Raw genomic sequence first — 20,616 nt, 5'->3', positions numbered from 1 at the left:
CTCCTTGGGAGGATGGTGTGTGTCTTAGCTACTTGGGGAAGAAATACGTGCACAGATGTGGGGTAGGCAGTTAGCAGTGTCTGCCACAGAACTGAAAAGAGGGCACTCGCTGGATTTGAAAAATATGAGGATTGTAATGTTCTTAGAGTAGTTTAAGTCGAAACAGAAGGGGCAGGGGTGGAGTGCAGAGATGCCAGTTACAATGGATTTAGGAGCAAATGGAAGTCGTGAATTTTTAAGATTTTGCCAGTGAAGGGATCATACTGATCATCACCTTCCTGGTTACACTCCAAAACTTCTTGGTGGGGATTCATTTATCAATTTTTACCCCCAGGTGAAAAATTGTTCAGGTCCAAGTTTTACCCTGGGTATTACTTATGTTTTCTCTGGGGCAAAGAGATGATTTCCAGACCCTTTGCTTTCCAGAAATCAAGCCTTGGAGTAGGCTCTGCAGCGAGGATCATGCTACGTATTTGAAAGGTGAAGATCAAAAGCCACATATATATATTTTTTAAGCCACATATTTAATGGACCAGGCAAAATCAAGCTGCCTCGCTAGTATCCTCCATGATGATTACTAAACTTCTTAGCTTCTTATGGAGAGATTTAAAAGAGAAAATATGGCAGTAAAGTATGCAATATTTTTGTACAACTGACACATAGAAGCTTCTACACGTAGAACCCCCATAACTGAGATGATGCCTAATTCATTCGCTGGCAGCTACTGGAAATGAAGAGGATGGAAGAGAAAAGACCAACTTTATTATATTCAGGAAAATGCTCTTTTAATTAAGGGAGGAAGATGGTTTGGTAGTGTTGATAATAATTTTGTTGAGATAAGAAAAAAAAAAAAAGCTCCAGGGTGCTCTCTGCAGATAGGACACAAACACAGAAAGGGGAAAAACAGTGAACTGTAGCTCTTACTGCAAACACTTCCATCAACATAAAAGCCACCAGCCACAGTAGACATGAAGGAAAAATTTTAAATATGACCCTTTCCAAATAACTTTACCACTAAATCCCAGTTGTAAATGACCCCCTTACCAAAGCAACAAATGCTGTTAGTGGTGAGTCATCTGCTGATGTCTGCTCACCAATTCCCACAGAGTAACCCCGATTATGAGGGACTGACACCTACCGCAGGGCACCGAGTACATTCTGTGAAAGCCGACTCTGCATACCATTTTGCAGAACTGGTGTGGGACTTGCTGAAACAACCTGTGGCTCACAGGTTTCCCATGGGCTCTCTCTTCCATCATTTTCTTCCTTCTTTGGAAGGCAGCCATGAGAAGCGCATTGTCTATCTTCTCCACCTACAGCCCAAGGAGATGAAAAACTGAAAAAGAAACTGGAGAACTGCTACTTAAATTGCCTGCTACTCTGCTTCAAAAATAAAGGCACTTATGTGCATATTACTTTGCATGTGATTTGCTTTTCATATAAAGTTGCCTAAGAGTCTCTCCTGGCCCCAACCCTCTCCTATTTTGACTTCTATCTCTTCAAAATTCCCTGTCCCTTCTTAGATAAAAATTCCCTGAGCAATCACTATGTGATTGCTGGTAATGAAATGGTCAACTGCAGACACAGTCTTTGCCCTCTTAAAGTTCATAGTTTAGTGAGAGCTAAAAATAGGTAAATAATTATAAGTGTGATAAATGCTATTGCATTCCTTTTATTTTGCTTCAAGATAGGCAGGTAGCTTATCTCTGAGTCTTGGTCTATGCTTCTGTACATCCTGACATCGTTTCTACCACATTGATTCCAATTATACCTCTCATACCTGCCCATCCCTGCCCTCCTTTCAGACTAATTCCTAGGATTCCAGGTCACTGAGCAGTTAGCTTAGAGTCATTAGCAGGTGAGTTCTTCTCTTGGCTATAGAACCAAGTGATAGCAGATAAGTCAAATTCTTCCCTTAATTAAGTATACCTTTATAACCCCCAAACCACAGTCTTCAAACTGTTTCTTTTGATGCTGAATTTCTCGAGTTGAAAGATTTAGGCATTTCAAAAATGCATTTTCCTTCATTTGATTCTGGTTTTCTGGCTGCTGATCAGTCTGCTGCCCTAAAAATGAGTAACATAAGACTTTGTCTCAGTGCTCTGTGAGAGGGAAAGGTTTGTAAGGAAATTAAATGAGGAAATTCCCTGGCGGTCCAGTGGTTAGGACTCAGTGCTTTCACTGCCAGGGCCTGGGTTCGATCCCTGGTCGTGGAACTAAGATCCTGCAAGCCATGCCACATGGCCAAATAAGTAAATAAATAAATAAACAGAAATTAAATGAAACAAATTATAAAACTTTGGAGGAATATATAAGCAGTTTAACTTGTATGCCTCATATGTTTAGGACATGCAACAGCTATAATACCATGAGAAGTCATAGGATAAAATAGGGGGTTAATAAATTTGTCCTCAGGACTTCCTTGATGGTCCAGTGGTTAAGACTCCACGCTTCCACTGAATGGGGCTCAGGTTTGAGCCCTGGTCCAGGAAGTTCCAGATGCCGTGGGGTGCGGGCAAATAAATTAATTAATTAATTAATTAATTAATTAATCGAGCTCAAGAAAAAAAGTTACATCCCATGGGAGGCAGAATCTCCCACAGAATAAATAAATAAATAAATAAATAAATAAATTTGTCCTCAGATGATTTGGATTATGAAGCTGAGGGGATAAGAGAAAAAAGAGCATTAATATATACTCCCCCCATCAATGCTGTAATGATGATATATAGTTGTATTGCTAATAGGAAATGTAGTTCTAGCCAGGATGCCAATCAACAAAAAAACATAAGCATAAGAAAATGTTAAGGGGTGATGGAAAACGGTATGACATTTATGTAACACTTCAAAGTTTTCAAAACAGTTTTGTATCTCTACCTCATTTGGGCATTGCAAACCACCACTGAAATAATTAACACAGTTTTACAAATAGGGAAATTGAAACTCAGAGAAGTTAAGTGACTTGCTCAATATCACAAAGCTAATAAGTACAGATCCAAGATTATAAACCTGGCTTTCACCAGTGCTTTCTGTAAGGGGCAAGGCAGAATATTTAGTATATATGTTATTCATAGGCCACCCAACCAAGAAGAACAAAATTTGGAGATTAATAGTTTATGGTGTCATGTCTTTCCTCCCTTCCTTCCTTTTCCCTCTTTTTCTTCCTTCTTTCCTTCCTTAACTTCTTTCCTTCTTTCCTATTTTACATTCAAGGGACAACCTTTTATTGCCCAAAGGAGCTCCTTACTGGACTAAATACACATGTGGACATATGAAAACACCAAAAAAGGCTTCTTTTCTTTCAGTTTACCTTCCATTTGACTTAAGACCAAGTATACTAAAATGACCTAATCCCTAGCACATTATCTAATTGAGTGGGCTCAATTTAACCACAAAAAGCAGATGATAAATTCAGAGAAACTTATAGAGAGCCAAGTTGTAAATCCGGAAAGCAGGAGAGCAGGAGGAACATAACTACATAGCAGAGGAACACCAAAGCCAAGACATTTCAAAGGAAGAGACTGTAAATTAAATCTGGAGAGCAATAGCTCACATTTATAAAGTATAGTATTAGAGTTCAGTTCTCTTGAGTTCAGCAAACATTTACTGAGCTCCTATTACATGCCAGGCACTGAGCTGGGCACCAGAAACTCAAAGATCCACGAAGTCCTGCTATCAGAAACACTCACCAGGAAGGATTAAAAGAGAACCATAAAAGAGGAGATGCCTAACTTCTATTATTTAAAACATAATGGTCTGGTAGATAGCTGATGTTCCCTGTAGTAATAACTCATTTCAAAGTTATCCATTTTGTTAATGTAGATCTTAACCTGATTAAGAGGGGCTGAGCCTCTATGAACCTCTGAAACGCTGCTGTAGAATAATATGCTTAGTCATCAACTGCCAAAAAATTCCACCTTGCAGCAGAGCAAGGGACTTAACATGACTAAATTGCCAACAGCTAGGAGAATGGGCCAACTTTACGAATGCAGTTAAAGTAATGTCACAAGTTTTACAGGAGATCAGTGTTATTTTCTATCTTGTTCTCTTGAGAAGTGTCAACGTCAGTTTAAAGACCCACATTCACTACATTTTAAGAGCTAAGTAGAAATCATAATCTTGGGTCTCATTCTTGAGTATTATTTTTGTCCATATTTTTTGACACTGGGTTTTCTGTGGACTATAGATACAACATTTATTGCAAACTCCCACTCACTTTGACCATATCTGCCTGAACTATTTTTACAAACACATGGTGAAAATAAGGCGTTCTCTGAAGTTTTACATCTGAATTTTTGCACTAAAGTCACTCTCCATGTTACAACCAGAGATCTTTCTAAAATACAAATCTGACCTTGTCTTTGCTTAAAATCATTCAAGGCTCTCCATTTGTTTCAAGAAAAACTCTGAATACTTTCATGTGATTTATAAAGTCTTGCATAACCTAGGCCCAGCTATGGTCTGATTTCTTGAAAGTTTCTTTCTTTGCCTTACTAACTCCTACCTATTCTTCACTTCTCCACTTGTGACACATCCCCTGAGAAGCTTTCCCCTTACCTCCCAAGTCTGGGTTAGGTGCCTCACCTAGTTGTTTCCAGAGCACTTTCACCTTCCTGTTCATAACTAACCTGCTTACCTCTCAGTTTCCCCAGTTAGGTTTTGAGTGGGAACAATGTTCATCTTATCACTGTATCCCAAGCACCTAGCACAATGCTTCACATAACACGGATGCAATACACATTAGTTGAATAAATGAAAGAAATAAGCCTCAATTTCCCAAGGCAGTATTTTCAATGGTATGATTTCCCAGTTAGCTCTAGGGCTAAGTTAAAAGGATCTCTCCAGACCCAAATTCCCACAGTCATCCCGATGGATTTTGCCCCATTGAATGAGTGATACTTGAGTGGACCTCACAGTACCAGTGAAATTTACTCTGGTGGGAAGGCTTAAAGTAATTTTAGGGCTCCTAACGCTGCCAGCAATAAATAATTGCAATAAAACTCAATTAAAGAAATGAATTAAGTAAGTGGAATGTGTCTGCATTTGAATGCTCCATCTGCAGAATTAGGGATGTACTTTTTTCCCTAGAGCCTGGGCTTGGGTTATCCTGGGCTTTCCTCATAATTGCCTCTTAGGCAATCCATGTCATCATCAGTAAACCCAATCGTGTGTGTGTGTGTGTGTGTGTGTGTGTGTGTTTTCATTTACTAATAATTAACCCTGCTGGTAGAAAGAGCCAAAAAAAGGTTATAAAAGTTATGGCCTAACAGACCCAGCATGGTTTGTCTCTCTCCTCTTCCATTCTATCTCTCACGCACTTACACACATGCACGCTCACACCCCAAAGCTGGAAGGGCTGACTTTCCAACTTAATTGAAAGTTACTCACCTGACAAGCTCCAAAGGACTCGCTCCTTTTTTCTTGCCATTTCCTCTTGAACTTCACACAGCATATGTTCAATGTTCATAACTGCCTTAATGAGGTCAGCCTGGGATCCTTTAATCTCTAAATGTGCCCTTCCCGGGCTTATAATCTCTGAGATAGAGACCCATGAGGTTTTCTGAAGCTGAGACAAATAGTCATGTTTCTTTTTCCCGAGGTAGAGGATATGCATATCCTCAATGATGTGGTGGTCCTGGAGGGTCAGTATCCTCTGGATCCATGCTTGGGCCTCATCTATCTTTTCCTGATCGGGTCCCATCAGATTGAGGACAGGAAATCTATTTCCTCTCTTCTCTCTGGTCCCCTGGGGGACTGAAAACACTATCATGAGCAACCACAGAAGGTAGGTGGGTTTTAAATCAGTACAGAACAAAACACCATAGCCACTGTTTGCCCTGAGCATCCTTAGCAGTAGCAGCTCCAATTAAGTACCTATCTCTGAGAGCTTTGCTGGGTACAAAGAAAATCTAAATGTATAGTTTACAGTCTCCTTGGGGACACAGAGTTTAGCTTATCATGTCTTGGCCCTGCTGTTGCATTTGTCAATTTACAGATGAGTTCACCTTGTAATCTCATCCTGGATGCTAACCAACTATTATTTCTTGCTGAATGGGATTTTCCGTAAACTCTTGTTACAACCAGGTTTAAAATCAAATATCTCTGAAAGTCATAGATAAAGCCAATTTTTGAAAAATTGGAAATTATCATAGTATAATGAAACAAAGCAATACCCACAACTCCACTACCTGGGATTCCTTTTTATGTCTTATCTGTATATGACAGGACATTTTGCACCTCCACAACCAACATTTGGAGTTCAGTGCTGCTAAACAATGGAATATTATAGCAATGAAAAGGAGTAAACTTTAACTACATGGATAAATCTCAGAAACATATTTTGAGGGGAAAAAGTAAGTTGAACACTTAATATTTCTAGGCATTATTCTAAGTGCTTTACATGTATTATTTTATTCAATTCTCACAATCCTATGAAACACGTACTATTAGTAGGACCCATATTACAAATGAGGAAACTGATTCAGAAAGTTATTAAGTAACATGCCCATAGTTATAGGACTTGTAAGTGGTGGCCAGGGAGCTGGTAGGTGTGTGGGCAACCTGACTCCAGTGCTCATACAATTCTGCTTCCCAGTGAGTGATCTCAGGACAGTAGTGGTCATTAGCATCTTTTCCCCTGATATAGCAGTTGGGTGGTACCAGGAGCTATGAAAAAGTACCAGGACATACCTAAAAGTAGGAGCAGGAGAATGGCCTTCCTCTGGTAACAATAAAAGCCAAAGTTTTAGAAAACAGTAAGAAGTGACAGAGATTCTTATATTGATGACATACTTTTTTTTAAAAAAACGCTTGTTCTGCCTGGGAGCTTATATTATTTTTAGGAGAAAATAAAAACAATGCATATTTCATTTACCCATCATTATTAGGAAAGAAAGAGTTGTTTTTCTAGGTAACTAAATTACTGAAATCACTAAAGGAGTCTCTTCTAGCACCAAAACATAATTAACTTTAACTATTTATTAATTAAATACTTATAATAGAAACATACTTCCCTGCCTTCCTAAATAGTTTAACTTTTCCTTAATAATCTGAGATCATCATTAATCATTATTAATGTCTGTTACTGTCCTGTACTATAATTCCTTTATCGATGTCCTCAAAAATTACTGAAGTAAATGGCAACGACTGGCCCCATTTTTCAGATTAATGATATAGGGACATTTGTATGTTCCTCTTGCATATTATCCTCTCCTAAAACTCCTCCTATCTAACTTCCCTAGAGTCACTGTGGTTTCCCAAACATGCAGTGCATTTGTTTGCTTCTGTGAGTTTTCTTCACTTTGGGTGCCCTACCCCCACCAACTCTGGCCATTGAAAATCTTGCCATCCTCAAAGCCCAACTTAGAACCATCTTGTCCATGAAGCCATTCTTGCCCCCTTCCAGTCAAAGGGCATCTCTCCCTCTTCTAGGTCACCTGGGGAGTCTGTCTATCCTCTCATTCATTATTTATCCCCCGGCATTTGTTTAATGCTTCATAATTTACAGAACATTTTTACATACATAATCTCCAGTTATCCTCACAATAATCTGTCAATATCACCATTTTACAGACAGATAAATAGGCTCATAAGAGGTGCAGTCACAAGCCAGAGCTCTTCAAGTTCCCTCTTCTTCATTTCCAACACTGCTGGACACTGAATGTCCAAAAGTGAACTCTTCTAATAAAGGGTATAAGCAAATCATTTCGACCCTAATAGAAAATATCCTAATAGTTTCTATTGCTGGTTGAATGTCTGGTGTTCTTAACATCTATAGAACACTGTGGATTAAAAGAGTATTTCAGAAGTACACACCCTAGTTGTCATGACACAATTCCATCTCAGTGCACTCAAACTCCTCTACAGGAATGGAGTTATAAGACGAAGTTAATACTTCCCCAACAACTACCAGGATTGGTTTAGTCCAGTGATCCCCAGACCTGGTTCTGCAGCAAAACTGACCAGGAAGCATTGAAAAATATACATGTTTGGCCAAGACCCAAAGTTCCTGAATCAGAATCTGTAGAGTTGGGCCATACATATTTTTGTTTGTTTGTTTGTTTTAGTTTCCATCACAATCCCAATGATTACTCAGGTTTGGGTAGCATTGGTTTAATCCACTTATTATTATCTGGTATTACTGAGATGTATTTTCTATGATTACTAATAAGTAACCCCATTTAGATGGCACTCTATTCAAATCAGAAAGAGTAACTGGCTTAGTAAGCTTATGAAAAAAAATATAGACATCTATTTGTGAATGAACTACCCACACTGTGGATTACCTACTTCAACTTAGCTTCCCTCTGTTCATATCATGAAACTAGACTGAGCAAAAATAGAATCATGGTCAGGTATAGAGCACATTGGTACCCAGGCAGGAGCACAATGAAACATGTTTGGCTTATTTATTCCTCTTCTCCCCTCCATTAGTTCGGATGATCAAGAATAAAATGAGCCTATGGTGGTAGACTCTATTTCTAGATCCGTAAGTTTCTTACTCACCACCAGGGTAATTGTTGAGACCCTGCAGCTTCAACTTATTCTTTTCCATTTCAGTGCTGAAAACCTATGAGAAGCAAAACAGAGCAGAGAGTCCTAAGTGGGGCTTTTAGCCACTGTCATCAAAATCCCCCTCTCTACCTACACTCACATACTTGACCTCATCCACTCTGTCATCCCCCATTTCCACTGCCACAAATCTAAAGCAGCCTTTAGGAAAGTCCTCGGGAACAGCAAGTGCAGCACTACAATCTATTAGAACATGTAGAGGAAACAAATATAGAAAAAATAGAAAAAAAAAAACCTTAAAGTTTGGCATAAAAAAAGGAGAATGTACATCCCAAGGCAAAATATCATTTATTCATTCATTCATTCATTCATTCATAGATATTAATGCCCTGCTAATTGCATATTAGACACTGAACTAAAGCTGTGGATATGTCACTGAAGAAGACAAACAGAGGCAGATGCTCTTGTAATCAATAAAACAAATTCATTTTAAAAAGTTATACACACACCATGCTTTGTAGATTAAATAAATGATCAATTCCTGTAAAGTGCTTATAATTGTACCCAGCATATTATATTCAATATGTTAGCTATTGTTATAATTATTAGTATGACAGTCCACACACAAAGATTTATGTATATTGCCAGGTAGATCCTTTAACATAGTATCTATTTGAAAAAACTCATCTCTCCTAGGGTTTGGAACCACCATGCCCAGGGTCTTCCTTGTTTAAAGTTGATGCAATTGGCAGTAATTCTTCATTGAAAAAGATGGTAAATAATGATATAAAGACTACATTTTTCATTGCGTCTGAACTTTAATAATGAAGTTTCTTAATCTCTAGTACTTTTTCTTCATAAATTATATTTGCAGCTGCTATTTACAGAGCAAAAAAGCCCTCAATCTTACCATGCTTATTTAGTACCTGGAGAGGTCATAAAAGGGAGGGACTTCCCTGCCCTCCAAAACAAATGACATAACATTATCTGCTGATAAACAGACTAATAACAGCTGCCAAACACAACATGGATAAAAATCAGTTCTCTTACAAAGTCACTTAAAAGTCAGTATGTGTCACAGGGTTAGAAATCATTTAGGCAAGGCTTTTGAACTGAATGTGAGAGAAAACTGTAACTTAATCAGTATCAATAACATAGAGGGTATGGATAACAAGCAGACAGTCTGCAAGTAGTTTGGAAAAGTAGATCCAAATGGCAAGAATTTGGCAGTTTTTCCAGCTCTGTCCACGAATGACTAACACCTCATGTGAGTAATGTGAGTGTTCCTAGTAAGGAGTTCCTTATTCTGAGACGTGATGTCTGGCACAAGGTAGATATGCAATGCATATTTGTTAAATAACCAAATGAATGACTGTTCATTGCCTTCTACAGATACTCAGTGGCACCCAGGATGCTTATCATCATGAAATACTAGTGAACACAGTATTTCAGTCAGCTGGGGAGTTATTTACTCATTGTCATCCATGAACTGGAATGACAGATGAACATACACCCCTCATTGAAAGACTTATTTAGGAAGAAAGACTTATTTAGGAAGAAAGACTTATTTAGGAAGAAAAGATGTGCTCAGCAGAACACCAGAGGTGTACACATATGTGTACGCGCATGTCATACTTCCACATGGATATAATGTAGTGTTAACATTGAAAAAAGCCTGAAGGAACGGTCAATGTTCAGGGTATAATATAAATTACTTTGTAAGATAATCTTCTCCTTTGAGTTACAAAACGGAAAGCTGTATCATCTTTCAAGTTATTTTTTTCTGTATTTTTGCTTAGTGGTTCAGAACACAGGCTTTGGGGTCAGACACAGGTTGGTATCTTGGCTCAGCCACTGGATTGGTGTGTACATATTAACCTCTGGTCCCATTTGTAAAAATGGAGATGACAATAGTGGGACTGAGGGGAGAATGAAGAGAGACAGCATCTTCTTGGCACGGTACTTGGCTGATGCAACTCATGGCAACTACTGTTATTATTAGCCCCTGGGGGAGCCCTCAGACTGTGGTTGATCTTTTCTGTATTGTTGAACCGCCATTTACATTTTTGTTTGTATGTTGAAGAGAATGAGAGCCTTCTTTTCTAGTTGTGGTTAATTCCTCTTACAGGGATATGGTGCTTTATGCACAGTCCAGAGATGTACTCAGGGCACCTATCTGGGCCCAGTAACAGTCCTCTGCTGGGGGCAGTGGGGGGACTGGTGAACTTCATTCGAATGACAGGATGTTTAATTTTGTCAAGAAGGTAAGCTACTTCATTGGGTAATTCACCAATCTTTCAGGTCAGCTGTGGATGAGACAGTGGTGTACTGGAGATGGCTTACACCGCTTATGAGACCCCACTGTGAACACCTCTTTCCAATTCCTTCTTCAGTGATGTAACATGGATAGCTTGACGTCAGCAATGGAAATCAGTAAACACTACAAACTTCCCTGTGTCTGGTGAGGCAGCAAGAGGAATAAGAACCTTTACACTTGTTCCAGAAAAGAACAAGATAGAACACGCCTGTTTCCTTGTAGGGAGAGAGAAAATGGCAAGCACCCACGTGAAGACAGTCTGGGAGGTGGGAAAGAGAAGGGGAAGGAGTAGAGGACCCCATAAAACTAGGAGGTTGCTTACCTTTAAGGAGCAGAGAGAAGAATAAATGCCAACAAAGGACAAGAGAGAAGCTAAGTAGTGAGGTAAACATGGCTTGTACAGTGACATTCTTTACTAGGTCAGAAGTGAGAAATTTATAAAAATTAGGGCTTCCCTGGTGGCACAGTGGTTGAGAGTCCGCCTGCTGATGCAGGGGACGCGGGTTCGTGCCCCGGTCCAGGAAGATCCCACATGCCGTGGAGTGGCTGGGCCCGTGAGCCATGGCCGCTGAGCCTGCGCGTCTGGAGCCTGTGCTCTGCAACAGGAGAGGCCACAACAGTGAGAGGCCCGTGTACCACAAAAAAAAAAAAAAAAAAATTAAATTTCACCAAGTTAGACCATCACCATGCTGTACAGCACTTAACAGGCCCCGTGTCTTACTCTGGAGATACTAAACAGATGTTGTTGAGTGAATGAATGAACAAACGAACTGCATGACATTTCTAAGACATTAACTTACCTTATATAACTGCTGTTCTTTTGGGAAGATCACAAACTTTACAGTTAATTGTTGCAAATGGTGTCTGGCAAATATTAAAACTTCATTAAACATAATCTCTGCTGCTGCAGAGATTCCAGTCCCAAGGGCAGGAAAGGAAATGGAAGTTATATTTAGCTCAAGGCATTTTTCCAAGCATTTCTTCATTGCAGTTTCCAATGTCTGCAGGAAAAACACAAATTCAACATCAGCCTTGAGTCAAAAATAAGACTTCACTTATCCCTTAATCCTGCCCATATTTTACAATGCCAGCCTCCACTATTCCTCAGGGCCATGTCCATCCCTCCTCAGAGAACAGGAAAGGTACCCCTCCATAGGGGACCCATTATAGCTATAAGGTTGGATGATGAGAATGAAAGGGCTGAGAAACTGAAGTAATTGAGTGGTCCATTTTGTGCCATTCAGGACGTCTGAGCATCGTGATTTCCCTCAGTTTATGTAGCATTCTCCCCTGGTTAGAGAGCCAACCTTCAGTTTATCTCCACTTACCTGCCACTTCTGGGTCAACATAAAGAGCTTTAATAAAGGAGGTAAAGGTTAAAGTAAGTAAGCAACATTTATTTAATGTCATTAAGATCTGTTACATAATTTATTTTTGGCAGATTTACACTTCCATCAATGTTTCAACATTCAAACTGAATACTAATGTAGGAAGGTTATCTAATAACCTTCCTACATTATACTAATATACTAGTATATTAGTTATACTAATGTAGGAAGGTTTTACTAATGTAGAAGGACCTTGAAAAACTGAGGGGTAGAGAGTGACTGGAGGACCAGTTTGGGATTTGAGGGCTCTCTAAACAAGAGAAGACCAGAAATGGAGACAAGATAAAGATAGACAAAGGTAGAAAAGGGGATTAAGTTTCCCTCTCTCCACTTGTCAGTAGGTTCCCCCTATTCTTTAATGCATGTAATTTATGTCCCTCAGTTGTAGAGTCAGGCAGAAAGCTAAGCTCCACCACAGGCACAGACACAACAGGCGATAGATTTGACTGGAATGATATTGGAAGGGAGATCCCAGATCCTCCTGGAATTTAACAGATGGCAGGAGATATGGAGAGGCTGAATCCCAGGCCCACGTAGGAAAAGGCCTACAGGGTCACTGGGTGCGGTGAGGTGAACAAGTGTGCAGACTGAGGGAGCCCTGATGTTTCTGTGTCTATTTGCGGTATGTCCACTTAAAATTTAGACATGGGTTAGGTGATATTTTAAATTAAACTTCTTAAGATAACTTGTGACAACAATACCTGTTTAGTATTTCAGGTATTCACAGGAGTACTAGAGAATGGGGATTATTCCACTTGACAATAACATTTCATGAATGTAATGACAGGATGGAAATTCAACAGACTACATAGACTCCGGAGATACAGAAAGATAAATTTATTTTGACCTTACCAGTTTTTGTTCAGAATATTCTGAAGGCCACAACACATGGTATACGTATTTGCAGGGCAATTTAAATCCTTTTGTGACCAGTACCAACTGGGAATCTAGTGGTGTTTTAGTCATATTTTGGCTAAATTCCCTTTCTATTTCATCTCCTGCTGCTTGTAGAATTGATTTTGACACAGATGTAGCTCTAAGACCACCATGTGGATATACAGAATTAACAATTACATTCGTCTGAAAAGGGAAAAAAATGAACAAGATTCAGGGTTAAATTACTTTTTCTTAAATGACTGATTTAAATCTTTATTTCCCTGAAGAGCTTTGAAAAATACATTTGAAGATCCTAAATCCACAGAAATATCACTTAATAATGGATATAAAATTTCCAAAGCATGATCATTTGACTGCCATGAATCTGTCTGTCCTAGTCAGAAATTAGGTAAAGTATGTAGATGATACAATTTTTATTGCAAACATCTGTCAGCCCCTTGCTGGCTTATACCCCCAATATCCCAGATTCACAGCATTCTCTATGATTTGTTTTAAGCTTTATCAATAAGTGGTTTCACTCTCTGCCCCACTGTCATCACTTTTTGCTGTTTCTGTGTGAATTTTCATTTTGTCTTACAGAGTGGAAATAAAATTTCTCAGGCAATTTCTATCCCCTAAAGTTTGTGTTTTTTAAGGTAAGTAGTACATGGTGAAAGAGAGCACAAATGAGACAAAAAAGTCTTCAGTGGGAAGTAGGCCTCCTTCTTGGTAGGGTCCCCAGATCCCCCTAATTCATCCTGATGGCTTTGGCTCCCTTTGGGGGTAACTTCGGTACTTCTCATGGATGTTAATGAATGTGTCACTTTGAAAGTGAAATCAGAATTTGCAAGTCGGGGGCATTGGCATCCTTTACAAATTTTAAAGTTCCTTGTGTTGGCAATAATTAAATACAATAAAATTTTAGTTAAAGGGATAAGTTATTCAACCAGGATGTTTCCACTTTAATTTTAAATTGGCATATTAATGACTTATCAAATAAATATTTCATCTCATGGGGTCCCCTCAGTCTTCTTTCTAATTGTCTTGCAGGCAATTAATGGCATTGTTTCACTTGTGATTAAGTCTATTTGATTGTGGCCATAGGAGAGTCAGATCCAGGGGAAAAATAGAGAATATAGCCTTATTTTTTTTCTCTCTCTTCCTCTGTTGCAGCCCTTGCTCCCTGCTGCCCCCTTCAGTTATTCATCAGTAATTTGTTGAACACCCAGATGCATGCCCAGAGACCAGCTCCAGGGCTACAGAGATGAACAAGCCATGATTTCCACCTTCGAGGTACTCTCTGCCTGGCAGAGAAGCTGCACTAATCCAGAAATACCTAGGTTCACTGTTACCCTGACTCTCTCCCCTCCCTGTCAGGGTCCTCACCTTTGTGCCCTATGACTCCTGGCTAAACGCTAAATTACACTTTGTATCCTCCACAGCTCCTGGCACAGAGCCATATACTCAGCATACGATTTACAGCTCGGCTTAGGTCTCCTGACTTGTCCAGCCTACTACTTTTGATCTGTCAATACCTCTGTATCTCTCTGATCCGTCATTCTAACCACCCAGGCCTCTTCTCCTGCCAATTCATAACTATCATAACTTGAGATCAGATTTAAAACTCACATCTTCTGAAGTAATCCTTCTTGATCTACTACACTCCACTCTTGTCACAAATGTATATACTCTTAAATATGAATTCGCTTCGTATTAAGACTTTTTTGTTTATTATTGCTAGGTTGCTTTAGAAATGTTCAGATGGTTTGTCTCCCTAACGCGATTTTTCAAATAGAGAATCTTTTTACATAAAAAGAATAAAATAGATTTTAAGTTCCTCAGAATCAAAGATTGTTCTATTTCCTCATGGTGCCTAAGAATAATGGCAATAATAATTATAAATACTTATCACATGCCAAGTTTTGTTCTAAGCAGTTTATGTGTATTGATTCCAACTCTAAGATATAAGTGCTATTATTATCCTTATTTTACAGATGAGGAAACTGAGGATCAAACGGTAAAGTAATTTGGTTCAGGTCACCCAGTTAGTAAGTGGCAAAGCTGGTATTGAAATCCAAATGGTCTGGCTCTGAAATCCATACTCGTAACCTTGCTTAACAAGATGCTTTCTAAACCGTGTTTGAAATAGTATATGCTCAAAACATACTTGATAGGTAATAAACAGTTCAGGGATCCCCTTTGGCAGTGCAAGAGAATAAAACAAAGACTTACTTCCTGCGTTTCAATGTGGCCCTGGACAATCTGGAGAGTCAGGTTGTTCACAACCATAGTATTGAAAAGGTGGGTGGCTTCTGGACTCACCCGGGACCCCAGCTCGTTCCTCCCTAGGATGACTTCTGAAACAGTTTTAAAGGCAGCAACAGTAGGGTCCTCATTGCTTACCAGGTGAATTTCTTTCAAATTACTGACTAGTTGCACGTTTTGGAAATAATGCTTGATAGTTCCCACAATGACCTGTGTACACAAATCCAGAGGGAACTGGAAAATCCCAGAGCTCAGGGCTGGAATCGCTACTGTTTCAATGTACACATCCCTAACCCTATTGACAAAATTCAAAATATTTATAATGGCTCTTTGCAGTTTATCCATACATTCCTCTCTATCCATTAACCCCCACCGAGGCCCAACAGCATGGATAATGAGTTTGCAGGGAAGCTTCCCTGCTCCTGTGATAACTATGTCACCAGTTGGAATTTTGCCATATAAGGAAACATATCTTCTGCTCTCCTCTTGGATTTCAAGGCCGCCAGCTTTCACAAGGGCCTGGGCCAGGCCTCCCCCATGCATGAGGTCTTCATTGGCTGCATTCACCACAGCGTCAACAACATGTCTGGTGAGGTCATCCTTCCAGACAGATAACTCTAGCCTGGGCACCAGCATTTTTCTGAAGACTTGTAGAGACTCACTGTTACCTTCCTGGGCTGGAGAGACTAGGGTAAAGATACAGCTAAATTTATTCCGGAGGACTTCCCCCAGCCGACTCTCATTATTTTTTAAAATTTTGAAGTCATTGTGATTAATGGAAATTGGCCGACTGTAGTTTTCTCTGAGAGTATCAATCTCTGGAAAAGGAGAGAAGATAAAAAATAAAGAAATGAGCAAGCGTTCCTTTGAAAAGGATGTAATTCTACTTCACACCAGGAGACTGAGCTTCTTCTGTGCAAAAGGAAAGATGAGCTTCCTCTAGGCCCCTTCCTGATTCTCCCTCTCACCTAGACCTGTAATTAGACCAAAGATATCCAGGAGTTTTCAATGGTAAGTCACCATAAAGTGCTTAGTCGTGTGCCTGGCATACAATAAATATTCAATAAGTGGTATCTACTATGATACAATGATGGTGGTTTAAAACTGTGCATATCAGGGCTCATAGATTTTCAAAATCTACATAAAAATGGCAAGTTTGGGAAGACCCATGCTTAAGGCACAAGTATTAGAAAGGACTTACTTATGATTCAAAAATATGTGGAGGCTTTATTCATAACTCGTTAGCCTTTGTCAGTGTCTTGGCTTGGGTTCTCCTAGAAGCTGATTCTGAGGCAGGGGTTTGAGTGTAAGTTTATTTGGGAGGTTATCCCAGAAAACACCAGGGGTGTGGGATGGGAAGAGGAGAGTGGGAAAGTGAGACAGGGAAAGGAAAGAAATGAATAAAGGGGGTGTTACAAAGCAAATGAAGCTTAACTCCACAAGGGGACAGTTTAGACCATGTGTCTCAGAATTATATCACCAGAGGGGTAAAGCAGCTGGGATATTTGTCCAGTGTTTATCAGTCATTGGTCGAGGATGCTCCTGGGGGCATAGTCCAGCACATGGGCAGAGCACTGACAACATGACAGTAAATAATTCTCTACCACACCCTAGTTTTGTAGTGCGATTTTGGTGGAATTAAAACTGATCGGCAGGGCTTCCCTGGTGGCGCAGTGGTTGAGAGTCTGCCTGCCGATGCAGGGGACACGGGTTCGTGCCCCGGTCCGGGAAGATCCCACATGACGCGGAGCAGCTAGGCCCGTGAGCCATGGCCGCTGAGCCTGTGCGTCCAGAGCCTGTGCTCCACAATGGGAGAGGCCACAACAGTGAGAGGCCCGCATACAGCAAAAAAAAAAAAAAAAAAAAAAAACCTGATTGGCTAAAAATTATTTACTGCATGTGGCAGCAAGATGATGTGCTGCTCAGATCCCCCTTCAGTGAAGGGGGCAGTATGGTTAGCTGACAGCCTCCAGTTGTTAGCCCCTCAGGGCCCATCTCAGCCTTCCAACCCAGGTCACGCTATTCTCAGGGTGGCTCCCATCAATGGCTGAACAAGGCCATTGATGTCCAACGTGGGACTCCACCAATGAGCAACCTCAGGCTGGCAGAGCTTTTTCTTTTTTTTTTAAATTAATTAATTTATTTATTTTTGGCTGCATTGGGTCTTAGTTGCTGCATGTGGGCTTTTCTCTAGTTGCAGTGAGCAGGGTCTACTCTTCGTTGTGGTATGCAGGCTTCTCACTGCAGTGGCTTCTTTTGTTGCAGAGCATGGGCTCTAGGCGCACGGGCTTCAGTAGTTGTGGCTCGCGGGCTCTACAGCGCAGGCTCAGTCGTTGTGGCGCACAGGCTTAGCTGCTCCGCGGCATGTGGGATCTTCATGGACCAGGGCTCGAACCCGTGTCCCCTGGATTGGCAGGCGGATTCTCAACCACTGAACCACCAGGGAAGCCCGGACTGGCAGAGCTTTGCCAGGTTTTCATTACAGTCTGATGGCTCCACCTGCCCAATCCAGTTTCTTCTCTTTTCCTTTTACCTTCTGCATTCCTAACTCCATCTCAGTTTCCGCGTCCTGGAGAACCCAACCTGTGCCAGTGTATTTCATGGGGTCTAAGGCATCATTATTATATGCCATTGAGAAAGGAAAAATGATGCCAACTAAACCTATCAGTGGGTAGAGAGTAGCCTTACTTCAGAGATGTGAAAAAAATGTGTGCCCTAAAACAGATTATAGTGTAGTAATTAATTATTTTTTACTTCAATTCCCATTTTTAATCTGAGCCACCTAGAAAGACCTCTGGTGGCCTCAATTACAATTACCTAAAAGCAGCAGCACATGAGTAATCAGAGCCAACAGGCTTGTGCTTTCGTTGAGAATCTCAAGTGGGCCACCCAAGTTTAGGCAGGTTCCATTTTGGCTCTTACAAGCCTTCTTGAGCAGGAGACAATCAGTGGGTCACCTCTTATGAACAGTTTCAGTTCTAGGGCTGTGGTCAGAAGGGTCTCACATCTTGTGGGCAAAGGATAAGATCAACGGGAGCCCTAAGGGAACACATCAGCTGGTGCCACACTGCTTCCGAAGCAGTCCCCCTTCTGAGGCATATGCCCGGTCCCCACAAGGTCCTGCAGTCACACACCTGAGCATCTGTGGGGGAGACAGTCTCCTCTGTATTCCCCTTTCTCCACTGAGGAAAGATACGAGCAAAGATTTTCTGAGACAAGAGAGTGAGGTGATCCTACCTGATTTCTCATTGTAAGCTGCTGCTCCAACACCCTGTGAAAAGTGAGAGTGGTTTAAAAAAAATTGAGACCAAATGATTTACAGATTACTGATGACAAATACCATTTCATAAACACAAAGCGACAGAAACCTTCCTAAGAACACTGGGATTGAGGGGGAAGGGGAACACGTTTGTTTGTTTAATCAGTGTGCCTGAAATACTTGAAATACTGAATGCTCCAGCCAACACTGACTCTACCCCGCTTCCCTAGAGGCCAATGCACTTTTAATTCTGGATGGGATGAAGGGCTGGAGATTACCACTTGAAAAGGCTCAAAGGTCACAGACCAAAATGACCCAAAACTCTCAGACAGGATCCAATCTCCAAAGGTTTGTGGGGTTTCTCTAGACAGAATAGAAGACATGGGGACATGAGCCTCATCAGCTACACCTCCCCATCTACCACTTTCAATCGTTTATTTCATGATACAAGCCTGAATGTGGAATTTTCAGGATAAATAAATGAGGTGCCTTTTCCCTAGTCCCTTATTATTATTATTTTTTTTGTGGTACGCGGGCCTCTCACTGTTGTGGCCTCTCCCATTGCGGAGCACAGGCTCCGGACGTACAGGCTCAGTAGCCATGGCTCACGGGCACAGGCGCTCTGCGGCATGTGGGATCTTCCCGGACTGGGGCACAAACCCGTGTCCCCTGCATCGGCAGGCGGACTCTCAACCACTGCACCACCAGGGAAGCCCCCTAGTCCCTTATTTTTACTCCTCCTCCATCCTCCTCCTTCCCGCGTGCTGCAAAAGCAGAATTGCTGAATGAGTAGAGAGAATAAAAATGATACTGAGGTGACATTTTTAAAAAAAATCACCCATCCTCATGTTGACTCTGTTGATTATACTAGCGTATTCTTGAGTCCCCACCTCTCGCATGGGGCAAGGAGAAAACTTTTATTGGGAGAGTAAAACCAAATAAGAATGCCAGTTATAACTGAAGACCCCAGATTTTTTGCTGTTACACGAAGAACTATTCACATGCTGATCAAAGTTTATTACTTATAAACATTTATGCTTTTTACCTTGGAAAAGTCCATCCTCCAGGTCTCTGGGGTCTTTCAGTGTTTACTGTTTTGCGTTTCTCAAATGTGGCGGCCCCCTTCTAGGAATGAATAGAAGGATGTAATATGATGAGCATCTTAGGGAATTTGGTGAGAATACACAACAGGAAGACTAAACAAGATTTCTGATCTTGAGTGATTTTTAATTTCATTGGTGAAGATGCACACATTGCTTTTGCTGCTGTTGTCACTGTTTACCCTCTATCCTTTACAGAGAGATTCAAAGAAGGGAAAGAACTGTATGGGCTACAGCAGGGAAAGCTTTATGAGGAAGGTGAGGCTAGAGCCAGGCCTTAAAGGACGAAGCAGGTTTTTACATATTTAGAAGAGGAGGATGATACCACATGGTAAAACTAAGCACAGCATTCAAAGAGCAATGAGGAAAAACCAGCCTATGAGTGACTGAAGACCCCTGGAGGGTGTCCAAAGAGAGGGAACTGTGCTTATGCCTGTGGAGGATGTACGTTACTGAGTTTGTGATAAATATCTCTGATCGAATTAGAAAGGGGATTGTCTGGATAAAAATCAGAGACCGTGGGAAAGCACATTTTAATAATTTTTCCTTCTAACAGGTAGGAATTAAAGACTGTGAATTTTGAGGAGAATAATAATAAAAATGCTTAAAGACACCGTTGCCCACACTTGTTTCCACATAGTCACCTCTAGGCCTCTGAAATGATTTCTGATGCCTTTGCAACAGGAAAATTTTGTGCCACTCTCTACAGCATCAGAGCACTATCATTCTTTCTCTTTTTTTTTGGTAATATTTATTTATTTTATTTTTGGCTTTGTTGGTTCTTCATTTGCTGCGCACAGGCTTTCTCTAGTTGCGGCCAGCAGTGGCTACTCTTCGTTGTGGTGCGAGGGCTTCTCAATGCAGTGGCTTCTCTTGTTGCAGAGCACGGGCTCTAGGCGT

The 20,616-nt window shown here is 40.7% G+C and overlaps 1 protein-coding gene across 1 annotated transcript in view; it reads right to left on the bottom strand.

The window, feature by feature from the left end:
- The window catches only part of PARP9 (poly(ADP-ribose) polymerase family member 9), a gene marked incomplete at its 5' end in the record, with an annotated part of 31,935 nt that overhangs the window by 6,936 nt on the left and 4,383 nt on the right, over positions 1 to 20,616 (bottom strand). Inside the window, 8 exons of the mRNA XM_079705256.1 lie at positions 1,139 to 1,313; positions 1,930 to 2,066; positions 5,389 to 5,754; positions 8,506 to 8,569; positions 11,629 to 11,829; positions 13,069 to 13,296; positions 15,325 to 16,175; positions 18,595 to 18,632. Of these exons, the coding sequence (XP_079561382.1) occupies positions 1,139 to 1,313; positions 1,930 to 2,066; positions 5,389 to 5,754; positions 8,506 to 8,569; positions 11,629 to 11,829; positions 13,069 to 13,296; positions 15,325 to 16,175; positions 18,595 to 18,632 (2,060 nt within the window). The remainder of the gene's footprint in view (positions 1 to 1,138; positions 1,314 to 1,929; positions 2,067 to 5,388; positions 5,755 to 8,505; positions 8,570 to 11,628; positions 11,830 to 13,068; positions 13,297 to 15,324; positions 16,176 to 18,594; positions 18,633 to 20,616) is intronic.

Source organism: Hyperoodon ampullatus (assembly GCF_949752795.1).
Source record: "Hyperoodon ampullatus genome assembly, chromosome: 5".
In the NCBI taxonomy this organism is placed as follows: Eukaryota; Metazoa; Chordata; class Mammalia; order Artiodactyla; family Ziphiidae; genus Hyperoodon; species Hyperoodon ampullatus.
Note: the sequence above shows the minus strand (reverse complement) of the source record. Positions and strands in the feature narration are given on the sequence as shown.